Source organism: Pseudopipra pipra, chromosome 4, assembly GCF_036250125.1.
Source record: "Pseudopipra pipra isolate bDixPip1 chromosome 4, bDixPip1.hap1, whole genome shotgun sequence".
Lineage (NCBI taxonomy): Eukaryota > Metazoa > Chordata > Aves > Passeriformes > Pipridae > Pseudopipra > Pseudopipra pipra.
The window spans coordinates 14430629-14448566 of NC_087552.1; the positions used below are offsets into that span (position 1 = coordinate 14430629).

The window sequence follows — 17938 nt, forward strand, 5'->3', positions numbered from 1 at the left end:
GACTTTATTTTCCAAATGCCATTTTTCCTGTTTTGTTTTCTAACCAAAATAAAATCATGTTTTTATAGTACACAGTGAAGCCTGTTGTGTCTTTCACTGTTGCTTTTTTTTTTAATACTACTTCCACCTGTGTGACATTACCCAAACTTTTAAAAGGAAATGTCTGATATATGACTAATTCATTTGTGAAGACTTATTTCTGGAGTGAAATATTTTCCTTTTTTTAATGAGAAGATACATGACTCATCGCTGGTAAAGTAAAAAATGGTTCCATCGTGCTTGTGATTGGAAGACCAAATATTCTGATATTTACTGTAATTCTTTTCCACTGTTATGCAATTCAAATATATTCAAAAAGATAAACTGCCACAGCATGTGTGGTTATAGACACTGGCATTCATGTAAGTCAACCATTGCTGTAGAATGACAAACATACTCCACCCTCATTACAACATGCTGTGGTTCCTCGCCAAACATTTTTGCCTTTTCTGAAAAGGCTACATTATAATAAAAGCAGACCAGCAAAACAAATAATACAAGGGGAACCGAGGTATGGGAGAAGTAATAACAATTGGTAGAAAACATAGCTCTGAAAATGGAAAGTGGACTACTTAAGGATTTTAGGAATGCTCACAGCCTCACGCTGCAAAAAGAGACCACTGAAAACTGCTGGTACGTACAACTTTCTTAGTTAATGATTCCCCCCTCCTGCCCCCTCCCACCACACATGTCTGCTGCTTGAATCATTGCATTCCAAGATAGTTAGAGGATATACACAGTTTCTTCAGGGGTTTTCAGTTGCAACTTTGCTGGCAATGGGAATTTTATTTGCAAGTGTTTCTATTCTACTGACAAGGTCAATTAGTCCAACGAACTATTGGTTGTTCTGTCTGATAGCTCCGTGTATTTATTCAAGCAAGCACTTTTATAACCTACAATTGAATGCAGACAGTTACCCTTGTAAACACAACTGTCCACAGGGATTTTCACTACATTTGAGCATGTAAAAGAAAAACATGCTTTTCCTCCCTCAGCCTGATAGCACACAAGTTTGATTACAACTTGAATTTCAAGGAGCGAAGGGTGTGGGGGCTACTGTTTTAAATATATATGATCTAGTGTACATAAATACACAGATTTGGATCAATTCCTAGGAGCTGAAGAACACAGACATTTGACTGATCTCTCTAGGAGCTCCAAAAATTTGGTAATGCTATCAAAGAGAGACAGATCGGCATCTCTGCTCTATGTAGGCATTAAACAGAAAAGGCCATGGTTTAAAAGAAACAAAGAGATGCTATATGTAGCACTAGGGGTTAAAGGCTACATAAAATGCTTTCACAAAAGCCAAAAGCACCATGTGTGTAAATCAGCTGCAGAAGATGGCAGACTTAAAAATAAAATTAGGAAAAAAGGAGGACTATTCCAAAACTCTAGCTAGAATTTCTGTAGGTCAGCAGCATGGCCATGCCACTGACAGCATGTGCACAGAGGAAAAATGACATGCCCTAGTCTTTACAGAACTATTAACACATTGACCATCCATCACTAAATCTTCTTGTGAAGAAGAGATTCTTCATTTTTACTAATTAGGAATGGTAAAGGGGTTAGTCTATTAGTATACTGATCTCCACTATTCAAATCTTTCCTGAACAAATCCTTCAGGGATAATAAAAAGGTAAGACACCGTCAAGGAAAACCAGCAATCTTTCATGGCTCTATTCTACTACTTTGGGTATTATAGAGATGCTACAAAGATTGAAAAGCCTACTGCAACCATCTGTGAAGTCTGTAGCACGGGGGACAATCACAGAGATAATCAATAAGGAAATACGGATTCCAGAAAGCCACAAATTTGGTGAACAACACAGAAGTATACACAGTATATTAAATCCTTAACAGCTGTTTAATCAATAAACAAGCACTACTGAAAACCAATAGCTTTTCTGAAAAATGTTACCAAGAAAAGCTGAGTCAGTATAGCAAACTGATGAACAAATGGGAACAACAGGTTTTAAGGACTGTTCTTAACTGGAAGGAACTTAATTGTATATGGTGCTTTTTCTGGGGAGCTTTTAGGTAAATTATACCAGGGGAAACTAGGCAATTCTAGACAGAACTAGTTCATTTGAACAAAAATGCCAAGTGATTACAAATTGGTACCAAAATGAAGAACACAATTACAAGTTTCAGTCAGGTATAAACCGGACACAACCCAGTGTGGACTTTGACTCGGGATACTGGTTCAATAGCAGAGATAATCTGCACAGACTACAAACAAATCACCTTCCTAACAGATGACTAATAAGATTACCATTCTACAACAGTAGTATTATCCTACATACTTCAAAAGAGTGCTGGAGAATATGCTCACCTAAATCTGCAGCTGGTTTCCTATACTATCCTATATCTGCTGTAAGGCCACCAATCTCTCCCTGCTTTTTTAAAAAAATACTAATATAAAAAGTTCCAGTGTCTGGCTCTTTCCCTCTCACAGAGAAACGTACATAGAGAACTATTTGCAACCTGCTCATGTCCAAAGGACTGGAACTTGTTTAGAGCACTGTAATTAGAATACACTAGTGAAAGCCTGCATTAAAGCCAGTGAGAAAGTCCCCCATCATTTTGGAGGGATAATGCAGTTTACCTGCATTGATAACATACGTTTTTAAAAACCTGAATTTTTAAGCCACTGGTACCAGAAAGATTTTTACAGAAGTAAAATATTTAACAAACAAGCTTTTTAGGAAATCTCTTCAGATACTCCTCACAGAAAAGAGATGAAACCATGTAATCAAGCACATGCTACAGGAAGAGAAGGCTTAGGTGTGACCTAATTGTGGCCTTCCAGTACCTGAGGGGAGCCTACAAGGAAGAGGGAGAGAAACATTTTACAAGGGCCTGTAGTGACAGGGCAAGGGGAAATGGCTCTAAACTAAGGTTTAGATTAGATATGAGGAATAAATTCTTTACTGTGAGGGTGGTGATGCTCTGGCACAGGTTGCCCAGGGAAGCTGTGAATGCCACATCCCTGAAGTGTTCAAGGACAAGTTGGATGGAGCTCCGAGCAATCTGATCCGTGGAAGGTGTCCCTGCCCATGGCAGGAGGGTTGGAACTAGAGGTCCCTTCCAACCCAAACCATTCTATGGTTCCATGATTCCAGAGCCTAACATAAATAATTGATTAATAAGTTATATTGCCTTTAGTCATTGGCAGTGGAAAGAGAAGCTCTTTCACTTTTACACGAAAAAATCACACACTTTTTCCAATTTCTTTCCCATGGTAAAACTTAGATCAAATACTCATGAAAAAGGTTATAATTCAAGGCAAGGCTTTCACACATATGTAACATTTACTGCTTCGATCAGTTCCTAGTCTCTATATACTTGAGTTCCCTGGAGGAAAGCTCTGTACTTCATCAAGTTCCTGCCTTCCATAGAGCAGCTGCCACTTTGTTTCACATTGCTTTTCCTCTGCTTCAGAAAGTAAAGTCAGACTGACAGTATTAAAAATACTGGGCCTCTTTAAGGTACCCTTGCCTAATTGAGCCCTTCTGTGGCAAGAAAAGGCTCCTTCATAGATTTGGGTTTGAATGCTGGGATACAAAACATGAGAAAAAGTATCTTTCTCCATGCAACACATACCACAGTATAAAACCAATTTTTAGTTTTCCTCTAAGATCCAACAGGAGAGATATTTATTTCTCTTAAAATACCATTTCAGAACAAGATAAAAATGCTTTAACAATTTTATGATGTGTGGACCAAAATAATCTTCCATACTTCAGAATTCTTCTAGATCTAATGTGGATCTCCCTGTTTGTACACACACAAACACTTCCATATGCATAAAAGGCTATTTCAGTAAGTGCATTTCTCATGATTGCACAGCTCTGTTCTAATGTATTACCATTCAAAAGCATAAAAGGGCAGGAAAATTGTAATCTTGTTCATACTTTCCACAGTTTGAAGCATATATTAGCTGATTTTCATAAGCATAGGAATGATGAAAAGGTCATAATTATGTAGAATGTGATGATATTGGCAGGGAACAGTGATGTTATGTCATTAAATTTGTCTTCCTTTTGTAAAGATGATTTCATGTGAACATCCCAGTTGGTGACTCACAAAACATCCTCTGCTGGAAGGTGGAAACATGTATGAAGTGCCAACTTCATATGGAAATAACCCTGCTTCCTAAACTTGATTCCTATCTTTAACATCAATAACTAACCAATACCAGTGGGTCATTCTACTGCCCTGCTGTGCAGATTTCCAGTACCAGTAAATTTTAGATGCAAGAACAAGTACTGGCTGCATCCTGATGAACTAAATCTATACTCAACCACCATAATAGCAAGGTAACAACCAAAATGAACAAGAGGATGTATGACCTCACCTAGAGAGCATCCTAGAGACAGACAAGAAAGACTACAGCTTGAAATTCTATAAAACTAAAAGTTTACTTGGGCTTTTCTTAGCATCAAGTATAGCTTGCAGAAAGCAGACTGACTACTTTTAATTGACATTCTGAACTCAAGGAATAATGAGGGGTCAGAAATGCCTCTTTTCTTACATGGAAGAAAGAACATAGAGGAATGGTCTCTAACCGAAGTACTTGAAGCCTAGTCAAGAATCTAAAGGATTAACAACTCAGTACTCCATCTTCAATGGAAAGCAATTTAAAATGCACCTTAGAGATGTTTGATTAGAGACTCAAAAGAATACATTTTCGTGATGCTTTACCTTACAACAGTCCTATGACAATTTGCATACAGAAAACAGGTTGAGATTGCTAGTGCTGAATTTCAGAAAATGTCTAGACAAGCCCAGCCTCCTCACTACAATCACTGGACGCTGTAGGGTAAAGAGATTATAGTAGGGTCACACTTCCTTAATTACCCCTTGGAAAAGCCCCCCAGTTTGGGCATTCCTCCAGTAGATAATTCCCCACTGTAGTGCAGAATCTCTTATAACAGTGAAGAAGGAGCCCTGTCCGTGGTGCTCAGCTACAACACTGGGCCACCAGGGAGGCTGCTGGGCCTGCACCTGGTCACAAAACACCAAGCAAGACCAAAAGGATAGAAAACAAACTGAAAACAAACCAGACAGCAATCCAACAAAAAAATTCCAACAAACCAAAAAACCCCAAAACAAATCAAACCAGGAAAAAAACCAAAGAAAAAACCAACCAAAAAAAGCTGAAACAAAGGCCTCGCACCGTTGCCAGCAAAAGTGTACTATGATAACAGGGCTTTCACCTGAGTCTTCAAAGCCATCTTCAGAACAGACTCTTGTTGAAAAGGTTAAGTAGGCTTTTGTTCCAGGAGGAAAGCATACAGAGACCGAATTCCAGCAGGCCTCTTGCAAAGCAGTGTTTAATACTTGGCATCATTCTTCGATGCAGAGTCTGCTCCATGGGACCTCACGTGATAATGTGTCTTTTCCCTGCATAAGGGCTGTCCATCCCTGCCCGGTGATGGAGTACTGCACACCTATAAAGGTTGTCAGCCAGGGGAGTTACCCTGTTCCAGCAGCATTGTTTCAGACTGAATGGCTTCTGAAAAACGAAAGAGCAGAGACCTTGCTTACCTTGGTAACACAAAGCCACATTATCTGGTTGCAAATTTGCCCTACTGCATAAACACAGCAGATCCACGGCCAGACGCTTCCTGGCTCCCTCCTCTTCAGTGGGGTATTTCTGATCATTTCCCACTAGGCCTGAGCACTAATACATCTCATCTACAAGTGGATGATTACTACCTTGAAACAGTTTGAAATGCAAAGTAAGCACAGCAGTGTCAGGCACCAGCAGTGGTTTGTTCCTATCACAAAGCTTGCCAGTTTCTCTCAACTATGAGCAACTAAACAAAAAACACGTCCCACTTCAAAATCAAAACCCAGGTGAAAGCCCAAAAAGCTGCAAGAACTAACTCCCCCTGGAATGGGAAAGAAATTATCCCTGTCTAGCTGCACCTTACCTAGTTACTATGGCACATTCTGCTGCTGAGTCCTCTACAGGGCACAGCAGAATAGAAGACTGGCTCTTTCAGGAGGGGTCCTACCTCTTGAGGCAACTTTAATTTTGGGATTAAACCCCAGTGCTTCTCAGATGTGAACCAATATGAGAAGAAGCTAATTTCAGAAAGTCTGATCCACACCTTCCCAGCTTTTTATCCAAAGCTGTAGAAGTGACCAATGCAAGAGTTTACAGGTGTCTTGCTTTGCAGTGTGAAGACCCTACATTGTAGGATGATGACAGCAGAAGCCACTGAAACTACAAGGTGAATGTATATATGAATACAGACTACAACCTGAAACCCTACCTGCAACACTGAGCATCACAGCACTTAATCTTTTTATGGCAAAGTGAACTGCTGAAGACCTAAATGTCCTGGAGAGGGTACAAAAGCAACAGGCAGGTGAGCATCACTTGAAGAGACCAGAGATCTCTTGCAGCCAGTATTTCACTCACATCCTTTGCAGTGGGTTACTTTCGTATCATGAGAAAGTGTAATAACTTAAATTGCATAGTGAAGAGTCTGGATTCTGTTCTAAAAATGTGTCTATAGACTGTCTTGTCCATCCAGACTTGTTTGAACCATTATGTGGGAAAACTCCACGACTGGAAATAAGAAAATCCTTGCTCTCCAAGCCTGACAGCTGTGATAAAAAGGCACTTAAGTCAGAGGAGAAGGCTGACTGCACACATCTTAACTTCAGTTCCAGTTGAGTAAGGGAATAACACTGCCAGGTTATGATGGCTGTTCTCACCCATACAATGGGATACAAACAACTTGTATCTCAGAGGGGAAAAAAAAATTTTATTCAGAAAATAATTTCATCTTAGGTTCCAAAAAAAGGCATGTCTACATACCAGAACACAAACTAAAGCTAATCTTACATTCATGACAAAATTTAGCCTAACAGCATATTGCACTGTGTTGAAAATCAGACCATTAGGAAAGAAAACACATTCATTAGACACTATGAACTGGGCAAACATCCACGGAAAAATAGAAAATAATTTAGCCTGATTTTCCATCCAGTTAATCAGTCCTGAAGCCAATGGAATCATTGTATAATTAAGCAGATTTCTCTAAAGAGCTCATAATAGTTCACACTGCTTTAATAACCTGCCTACGTGTCAGAGAAGCTGAAGAAAAGAGAAATTTTCAGGACTGAAGGAAAATTTAAAAAACACATTCTGAATATCAAGGAGTTTAGGAAATATGAAAATTCATAGGAACAGGTAACATCAGGGTGGTGACAAAGAAGCATGACCATATTTTCTTCTCAGTTTTGAAGTAAAAAAAGTACCTGAGGATGTGGTACACATAAGAATTACTCTCTTGTGCAACATATTATGGTCACACTCATATACTATAAAAAATCCTAGTAATTTGTTTCATTTAGAAGTGCCATTTTTAACTAAATACATTATATACAGAATCCCATTCTTAGCAAGAAAAAAGAAATATTGCCTGTGAAACTGCAGAAGACTAATACACCTGTTATGCATTTTATTGTTTCTGTAGATATTTAATATGTTAATAACAAATATACCCTCACGAGTGGAAGCTTACCACTGTATAAGAAACTTAAGCTAGGGAGTTATATGCATAATACTCTATAGGCATTATTACAAAAAGGATAATCATTTAGTTATTGAAAGAGTAGATAAAAGCGCAGAACCAAACTGATAATTAAGGACAACAATGACATCTAGTGGACACTCGGAAAACTGACCCGCAGATAACGGGGAAAAGATCCAACCCTGTTCTACATACAGTGATCGGCTCCCAGATTGCTACAGTACAATTAGGAAGATTAAAAGACAGAATTTGCTGCTGCTGAAAGTCAAAGTAATGTGATGATTCATTTCTTTTGAAAGAATATTTAATTAAATACTTTTTTAAAAAAAATAAAACACATCAAGACCTCTCCATTTAAGATTTAGGATAAAAGTAAAGGTCAAAGCTTGAGAGAACATCACAAATCATTGAAAGGACACAGTGCTAACATAAGAGGCATACATCTTTGCTACCCTTTTTTACTCCCACTGCATCCACAACCTTCTACTTATGCATCACTCTTGGGACTTCAAACTGTTGGGATTGAAAAGCAAAATGAAAATAATAAAAATCCCAGAAATAAAAATTCAAACCACTATTTAGCATCTCCCTCCAATCCTTCTGTTATTGTAAAACCTGCCATACAAAGCTGGTAAGTTAGACCTTCCCAAAGTATCTGCCAGTAGCTGCTGAGCTCTAGAGAAGAGGAATTTGAAACATGAGGCCCTGCTTATACCTGTAAACCTGATTAGTTTAGAAGGCGGACATCTAATAAGATCACAGACTAATTTAAATCTGCTTTTACTATTTACCAGAAGGTAAGCAAAACTAAGCAGTTAAAGCAACTCAAATCTGATCTCATTTGGTCTGGCTAGAAGCATCACTATGAAAAAATACTGGGTTTGACTATTACACTTTTGTAAATAAAAACATTAATAAAACACTACAACTCTATGTGTCATGCAAAGTCTTAAGCATATCTTCAGAACTGGAAATTGGATTTTGCATCATATTGTTAAAAAACTGCATCCCTTTCACAATTTTTACATCTCAGTGACTGTCCAATATATAAAAAAAAAGCTTTACAAAAAATTAGAAACTGTACTCAAAAGTTAAATATCATTAATGAACATATATGACTGTAATTTACATTACTTTCAACTTAAGTTGGTATCTTGTTTGCTCTGTGTATGATTACAGAAAAGTTAGCTGCAATTCTACTGGCTCTTACCACCAGCAGCTGCTGGAGTCAGCTATTAGAAGATATGGAGCAGATTCGCCCTTACATAAAGATTCTCTAACCAGCAGAATACAAAGAAACTTTTGTAGAACTGGTTATCTGCCTTTGTGTCCTAATTTCTCTTTCCAGAGTCTCAAAGTTAGCTTTGAATCAGATGCTGCCAGTTAGTAAGAGAATATGCAGCCTCCCAACAATGAAATCCAGACTCTAAAATATTTATGCACCATACATGCCTATAATTAAAATCTGTAGTTTTAAATTCCGAGTCCTAGTGATGAGACTCAACAGCTGAGCAAGTCATTAATGAAAAAATAACTCAAATTCATGCTTTTTTTAAAAAAAAATAAAAAAGCAAGCATTTAAAAGCTAAGTTTCCCTTTTGATGCATGCAATGCATACATCTGCAGGTATTTTACATGAGTTAAATCAAAGTTTAACCAACTCTAATCAGCCTAGTTCTGGACACCCCTGCTCTCTATCCCATTACAGGATCCATATATCAAGTCCATGATAACGATGTTGGCAATGGAGCCTAATAAAAAAACAGAAACCAGACGAGTAAATTTACAAGGCAAAAACTAAAAGCAAACATCAAAATAAACCCAGTCATTTTCCCACTTCAAGCACAATGCCATATTTTACCTCCCAAACTGATTTTTCTACATCAGATGTCCTAATGAGAGAGAACAATCTTAAGACACAAAGCAAAGCATCAGAGACCTACCCGGATTTCCTGGAGATTATGAAAATTATTTCCTACTCTGACAGAGATTTTGCTTGGAGTGTAACTTTCATCAGATTTGTAGTCTGCATAAATGCATAATGTCTTCACTGTTGTTTTTCTTCTGCAAGAAGCAACACAAGCTATGTAAGCATCATAAAGAAAAATATTCAGGATCAGGTTATTGCTAGCTTGCAACAACTAAGGATTTAAATGTTCTAAAAATGAATATGTGTGTCTACTGATTTATAAGAAACTTGCTTTTAAAGAACAAGGTGGTTTTTTCACCTTAGGTTATGTACACACAGTTGATTTTCAGTGTTCTCCTTTGTCTGCCTTCAGAAATGTCAGAACACCAAGAAATGGGCCAAGATGCCAAATAAGCACATGTATGTAATGAAGCTTATGTTTAGCTTATCAAATATCAGCTCTCTTGTTATACCAAGGGGTTCTCAAAAAAACAAATAAAAAAAGGTGACAAACATCCAACATCATCTTAAGTTTGGTTAAAGAAAAAGTACTGAAAGCATCCTACACAGAATAGAACAAAAAAGGTTTCTCAAACTCGGCTGTCAGGTTACACAGGACTACTTTAACAACAACCATCTATCCTTCAAATTACTCTCAAAGACAGAAAGTCTGGATAAAAGTCACCTTAGGTAGGTAAATGTGACGCTGTCACAAATGACATACTATTAAACCTTTCTTCTGCTTGCTTATTTAGGCACTTAGTAAATCATTACATTTGAAAATCTCACTTTTATAAATGCCATCTAACTGGCTTCTTACCAGCTGGGTAACAGGATTAATGCAGGAGTCCTTTCACTTCCAAAATTCCTATCTTGGTGAACACTTATCAACACAAAGTTATATAAAACACCCTAACTCATAGGGAGTATTTTTTAATACCTAAATTGGATGTTCACCAAATGAGGCTGTGATCCATCTGACTGCCAGTAAGTTTCTAGATTATCATCTCGTAACTGATCCACTCCAAACCCTAAGAAAAAGAAAATGTTATAGTCTTGAATTTCCCATTTCTGTGATGCAAATGTAGCTTCTCTTCAGCTGTTACAAACTAATGTAGCCCAAGGTATAACATATAAGGAAATATTTCTAGATCCCCAACTTGTGCCTATGCTTTTCTGACACAAAACTAAACCAGAGGAATTTGTGAAAACTCAATGCTGTTGAAGTCTGTGGGGTGTGAAACCACATCAACATGTCCTGGAATTTCAAATGGTTAAGTAGTAACTCATATTGATTGTCAGAACACCAATTAACAGTTAGATTTTCCCACTTGTTCTGTAATTTAACTTGCTGAACTAAGGGAAAATCGTTAGCAGAGACCATTCATTTATTATAAAATTTTAGCCAAATGTAACATTTTCAAGTAGTCTTCTGAAATATTTTTGCTTTTTCAAGTTACTAGCTAGAAAAAGCAACAGATGGCAAAAACAGTATTCCTGAAAGTTAATGCCATCACATTTAAAGAAGCAATTCCAAATCTATATTTTTCTATCCCTTCATTATCTCTCCTTTTACTAATCACATCCTTTTATTGATTGTCCACACTAATTGCAGTTCTAATGTAGCAGTTGAAGTTTAATCTGCAATAAAAAATTACCTTCCCCATGTTTAAGCAACAAAACCATATGACATTTTTCTTCAAGTAAGCTTCCAGGATATCAGACCAAACACATTCAGCCTGAGCACAATATTGTGACATAAACAGATCATTCCTTTAGGCTGCAGCAAGATACAAGACAAATTCCCAATAGCTATTTCTGAAATAGCAAATCAAACACCCCAGAGGAAAAGAACACAGATCTTAAGATATTTTGAGCAGGTATCATTAACTGCCTTTCAGGACCATTTACAATAGTTTTATTTTATTTGCAGGGTTTTAGGGAGCCACACTATAATGGTCAAGTCCACACAAAGTTTAGACAGAACATTTAGGTCACCCAACTGCATGGCTGCTCTTTGGCAAAAATCAAAGACACCCAGGCAAGATGCCAAAGCACAGAAGCAACTACACAGTTCTGGGTGGGTTCTTGCTCACATGCTTTAGTTTGTTCACTGTGCAAGTAAAACAAAAAACTCAATTTAGTATAAAATAGGTAAAACTTCTGTTCACATGAGACAGTAGGATTTTACCTGGCTTACAGGATGAAAGGGACCAAACTGCTTGTGAGCCTATTTCTCTAACAGTACCAGTCCTCTCTAACTGCTTTGGATCAGCACCAGGTGGGGTCTTGTTTGGGGTAGTCATTTCTAGTAAGAGAAAACAAGTGAGTTAGTTGACACATTTTTGGCTTAATGGGAAAATTAAAGGCTTGTGTTTGTTCACAGACGCTTTAATTCTTTGGCCTCACACTTAGGTAATAGCCTACAGAATATGTGGTTTATACATATACACATATATTCATACATTTTTGCACATCTGTAGAACCTTTTATTTATACATATATAAGGTAATATGTATAAGTACATATAATACACTAAGTAGTCTAAGAGGTTCCACATATACATAAGTTTTGTGTCCTTAAAATTTCGATACATATTTGGAACATTCAGAAGACCTACTTTATTTGTATCATTCTGACTTACACATACAGAGTTAGTCAGGGGTTCAGGATTTGGTTTTTATGGTTCTGTTTGTTTTTAAGACATTAAAACAGACCTTGTTGATTTAAAGTCTAGCAGTACAACTTCACACTCCGCCCACATACACTTAAGTTTTACTTAATCTGCAAGTTCAGAAACCTATTCAGAAACTACAGCAAGCCTGTCCTGGAGATACTGCTCCTTAAAAATAGAAAATGAGAGTTTAAACAAATTGTGTAGTCTCTAATTTGTAACAACTTGTTATAGCCACATTTATCCATGGTTCATATCCTTAACTTCACAACTTCATCTGGAATCATCACCTGTGACTTGCACTGCTCGAGTAACCACGTACAGTCTCAATACCCAGACCACCACCACATACACTACAACATAATCATGCTGGGTTCCACCTGATTACTTACTAGAAAGTAGCTTAAAAATAATTGGAAAAAAATAAAACAAAAGCATTCCAGAGAAGCATAAGTTCCATGAAAGGAACTACGTTAAAGCTTAAAATTAGACATACAGTGCTCAAGAGTCAGGGAATTAGAGGTGACTTCTCATCCTTTGCTCACATGCATCACATCATGCTGTGCTCTGCTATTCTCAGAAAAAGTCTTCCAGTGCCTCACCCAGAGAGCAAATAAGTACAGAACCAGGCTGGTATCCACTGGATCCAGACCTTACCCACTACAGAAGTGACATAAGGGAGAGACAAGATTTTCTATGTACTAATAACTCTGCAGCTAAAAACTCTTTGTGGGACACAGGAAATCTGAATTCTGTAGTGCACATCACTCACTGCACCAAACACTGTCTATTTGCCCTTGGCTATTTTATTTTTTTTTTAATTTTCATACATATGACCCGAGACAGTATTCCAGGGATTTATGCTACTTTCTCATATACAAAACTGCAGCTCTAACTACCATAAAAACATCTGAATAAACAACCGCATGTGTAGTAAAATCTAAATACTGACAACAGCAAGTGTCCCAAAAGGCTGCAAACAAAAACCTTATTCAAACACCATTCTCTCAGAAAAGAAGTTGAACACTACACAGCTAATCCTACAGATATCACATATATATTCACAGATATAATAACCCTAATGCCATCCAAATAAAAAAAAACTCATGCAACAAGATGCTTTAAAGTCCTTGCCAATGCAGAAAAGTTTTGTTCAAAAAAAAAAAAATCAAAACTATTAGAAAAAATAAATTGACAATCCATTTAGCCATTTCTCTAAGAATACACTAGCACATACATTTTCCCTAGTCACTGTATTTAAATTGTGCATTGTCTGATTTAAAGCTTCCATCAGGTATTAACAATAGGTTCCTTAGAACACAGCTTTAATAATAATTCTTTACTGAATCAGCTACATTATAAACCTGTATATATCAAGAATAGAGTACAATAGAAAATAAATAACTTCCTCTGGTTGCTACTTAGTACAACTTTAAATTTATTAATGGCAATTTCAATTGACCAACATGTCACAAGTAGTGTAATTTTCTAAGACTTCAAAACAGCCTTGGAAAAGAATTACAAAACACTTAGTTCACAGCTACTTCAAAACCAAACATTTTTCACAGAATCACAGGATGGTTTAGATTGGTGGAAGGGACCTTCAAAAATCACCTAGTCCAACCCTCATCCTACACCAAAATTCAAATTACGTTTATTAACCATTGGGGAGAGTATTTTTCTGGACTTATGAATTTTAAAGCTCAAATGACCTACTAGTCCAAACTCTGCTATTTTTCACTTTTGTGACAATAAACTAAGAGAGGTTGAGTTGCATTCATTTTAATTCTCAGATTTATATAGAAACCAATAATGCTGTTCTTCCCACCTTTGAAAATAGAGAAGTGAAGAGAATTCAACCTCACAAAGTTGTTATTCATTTTAGTTCAAGTAATCACATCTCAAAAACATCATACAAAACATCTTTTGAAAATCATCACCAGCAAGCCTTCAATCTCTTTTGACTTCAAGAGAAAATTAAGGAAAAACTCCAAATCTGATACTCACAGGTTCATTCCTAGACATAGCTATTGTTAGATACCCACCCTCGAGACAAAAGAAGCATGCAAACATTCTATCAAAACTCACCAAAATAAGGTAAGTCACAGAAATCACTGTTCACTCAGATTATATCAGAAAGTTGATTACACTTGCTTTCAGAAAAAACTTACTAGAACTTTTAAGTCTGCAGAATCCCTTAAGATGACAATGTTGAGATTTCTTATAAGCTTCAGCCCACAGAGAAAAGTTCTAAATAATTTAACACTGCCAAAATTTGTATTGTAATGTACTCAAAAGTTCGAGCCAATCCTTCTGGGGGTCTGAACCATAAAACAAGAAACACCATCCAAGTTTCCCAATGTTTTAAACTGAGTTTGTTTCCTTCTATCGAACAGGCAAAGCTACTCAAAATCCAAATCCCAACTCCAAACCACTGCTGGCAAATAAATCAACCACATACTGTGGACTGGTGATGCAAAAGATTGAAAATCTTTAATGGTTGAACTAACTGAGTCAGATTTTCATGACAGAACTCCTGTTTAACTAGCTCAGGAACAAGACATTCTGGATAGCTAAGGAAAAATAATGCAGCAGCAGCTCATTCAAGCAACACTTCTGGACGTTTTCCTAGCAGAAGTAAAAGTACCTCATATTGAGCAAGACACAAATACTTAGCTTTAAAAGTAATTTAAGTCACCTAATAAAACTCTTCTCGGCTTTTTCAGGCTGTGTAAAAACAACTAATCTTTCTAGAGGCCCTTCTCCTTGACACGTGCTGAAAAATGGAAAGACACACCATATCTATAGAAGCACTGGCTGGAAACATCTCCAGTTTTCCAATTCAGTTATTCCAAAAGATCATTAATAGGCCACTGTTTCCTTATTAGCAGCATTAATATATGAATGTTTTAATGACATGATCAAGGCCACGCTTCCATTTTGTCCCTTTCCACCATAGGGTATGCACATCCTTTGATCAAGACAAAGCAGTGGATCAGCTTTTTTTCCCCCCCCTCCTTTAACATTTTATCCCTCACCATCTTCCTCAGAGAAGTTCGCTCTTTTCCAGAGAACACCCCATCCCTGGGGAGTAACAGCCACTAAAGATGTTTTAGCAGGCACACAGTTTATAAACAGAGTGAAAGGGATTTAAATGGTTGGACAGTCTGCCTTTCACAGCCAAATCAAATGGGGCACCCTCAGTGTACCAGCACAAGACACCTTTAAAAGGTGCTTATCTGAAAGCAAAGGACACACATACTCCTCCACAACACACTAAACAGGAGACACAGAAGGATACACCATGGGCCTTTCCTACTAAAGCTCCATAAAGATCGAGGCTCCAGGGAACTTGCAGATTGCAAAGCAGTTTTCCCCAGTTAAAGTTTCTAATTCTACCAGGTTATTACAAACAGAACTGTTTAAACTCACACCTGTAAGGGCCCTTGAGAGACCAGACTGCCCTTAACAGTATCACTTTCTAGGAAAAAAGCAGGATTTCTGCTCCTGCTCTCCAGAGAACTCCAAGACTAGTTAATCACTGGCCTTTACATTCCAGCCCTTTAGGGATGTGAGGGCCCTCATCAAATCTGCTCTTAGTTTCTTCTTTTCTGGTGTGCCTATGTCTCTCAAGCTTCCCTACAAATCAAGTTTTATAAACCTAACACTCTAGCAGAGTCTAGGTATCTACATACTATCATGCAAGAAAATAACCATACCATTTTAGCTAAGGCCCTTATTCAACAGAGCAATCACTTTCCTTGTCTTTAATCACACTTGTTAACCTGTCTAGTTGAAAGAACGTATTATCAAACTTATATTTAATTTACTATGCACTACAGTGCTCAAATGTTTTTTTGGGATACTGTTTACTGTTCACTTTAGCCTTTCCACTAATCAGGCCTTTGATTTTTTTCTTCCTGTGTTCTCTTCCTCCCTCAGTTCTTGTTAACTGAGCTTAGTTACACTGGTTTCCAATCTGCTACCAATCTTCTAAAGATCATTTTGAATTCTGACCCGGAGCTGTACAGTGCTTCTAACTTGGCAACATATTTATTTTGTGTTCATCACTACAGAATATAATGAAAATACATTCAAAGCTGAACTCATCAGGAGCACACTTTGTGACACCCTTGTTTAAAAGTGAGATTTTACATGTCAGCTTCAAACGCAATTTTTCAACCAGCTGTACAAGATCTTTAAAAAAAATTATTTTTAGACTACGTTGCAGTAGCTTGAACAACGGCAGAAAATGTAGAAAACTCAAGACAAACTCCTTATATGTCTGTCTCATTAAATGCACTGGCTACTGTAAAAAGGTTTGATCCAGACTGCTCTTAAACCTCAGAATCTTTCAGGGAATCAAAGTTCAGCCTTTCTATTTAAAAAAAAAAATTACTCTGATTGCATTCCCATCATATAATTTTATTCAGTTTTAGCAAATATCTGACTACAGGTTTTCCAACGGAATTGAACAAAGGCTGCACTGACTACACCACCACTTTTCCAACATCCATAAGACTGTTTCTCCTGTTCTTCTTATCAGAAGGAAATTTCATACCTTAGATTCCCTGGTTTTCTTAACGGCACTACTCATTTTACCTCATAAGCTCTTTTCCCTGCTCTCATTTTCTTTGGCTAGACCCTTGCTGGTTTAAGGCCTTCAAAGGTCTCCAGATATACCCAAAAACCAGACTCTCACTATGCTTACTATTTGTTAATCAAATGGAGGACTAAACGACAACATTAGGCATTCAAATTACTAGCGTTTACTTAATATTTAACAATGATAGTAAGCATTCAGTAGCACCCTATTGCAACAGCCTGAATGTTCAACCTCTCAGATGATTCGATACAATTCTAAACACTTATTATTTTTACTCTGCCTTCAGAGCATCACTTTAAGCCTACTAGTGAAAATTACTACAGTCCTTCATTGTCACAAATATATTTCGCTAAAAATAAGGGTAATTAGAGCAACTGTACAATTGAATTACATTAGCGATTTTATACGTGTATCCTTAATCAATTTAAATAAATGTTGCGGGGTTTTTAATATATTTTTGTGAAAGCCAAGACTTCCAAACTTACCTGGTAAGGATGTAAACTGTTCATTAAGGGATTCGAGCACCTCTTTACAAGTCGTGTGAAGTGTAAACATTAGGTGGAAGCCGCCTTTAAAAACCACAGCACCCAGGGGATGAAGTGGCTTTGACAAACGAAGAGCTGCTTTCGCTCAGGTTCCTTGGTAGCCCTCCCCCCACCACTTCCTGATTAATTAACCAATTTTACAACACCGTAGCCCGCAGGCCTGCAAAACGCTTAAATATCGATAATAAAGCAGCAACACCTACTCGCGGAACACCCCGGCCGCGCTGGAATCCCAGCCCCGCTCTCCCGCTCCCGAGACACCCGCACGCACCGCGGGAGGGACGCGCTCGGGCAGCCCCCGACCCGGGCGAGCGCACCGCCTCAGCCCGCCGAGCTCCCTCCCGAGCTGAGTGTCCCTCTTCCTCCTCCTCCTCCTCCCCTCAGCCTTCCTCCGGAGCCGCAGCTCCCACCTTTCCCACCTGATCCTGCCGGGAGCCGCCGCCGCAGCGATGGGCGGAGGCGGCGGCCAAAGGGCCGCAGGGCGCGCGCGCCGCTCCGCCCTCCCTCCCTCAGGCGCCGGGGCCGCCCCTCACGGGACCCGCGTCCAGGGGCGGGGAAAGAGACCCGCCGGAGCTTCCTGTGCTGGCTCCTGGTGTGTGGGAGCAACCC

General features: G+C 38.2%; 1 protein-coding gene across 5 annotated transcripts in view; it reads right to left on the reverse strand.

Moving 5' to 3' along the window:
- ANAPC10 (anaphase promoting complex subunit 10) overlaps positions 1-17930 on the reverse strand; it is a 35908-nt gene extending 17978 nt beyond the window's left edge. The window contains exons 1-4 of one of the 5 annotated variants that reach the window (XM_064651692.1): positions 17749-17930; positions 11696-11812; positions 10445-10535; positions 9539-9659 (exon numbers count right to left, since the gene is read on the reverse strand). In XM_064651692.1, the coding sequence (XP_064507762.1) occupies positions 9539-9659; positions 10445-10535; positions 11696-11810 (327 nt within the window). In that variant the 5' untranslated portion in view covers positions 11811-11812; positions 17749-17930. Of the gene's footprint in view, positions 1-9538; positions 9660-10444; positions 10536-11695; positions 11813-17269; positions 17388-17532; positions 17690-17739 lie in introns of those variants that run through there. The other 4 variants (XM_064651693.1, XM_064651694.1, XM_064651696.1 and 1 more) reach the window with 4 other exon arrangements.
- Between the last annotated feature and the right edge of the window lie 8 nt (positions 17931-17938).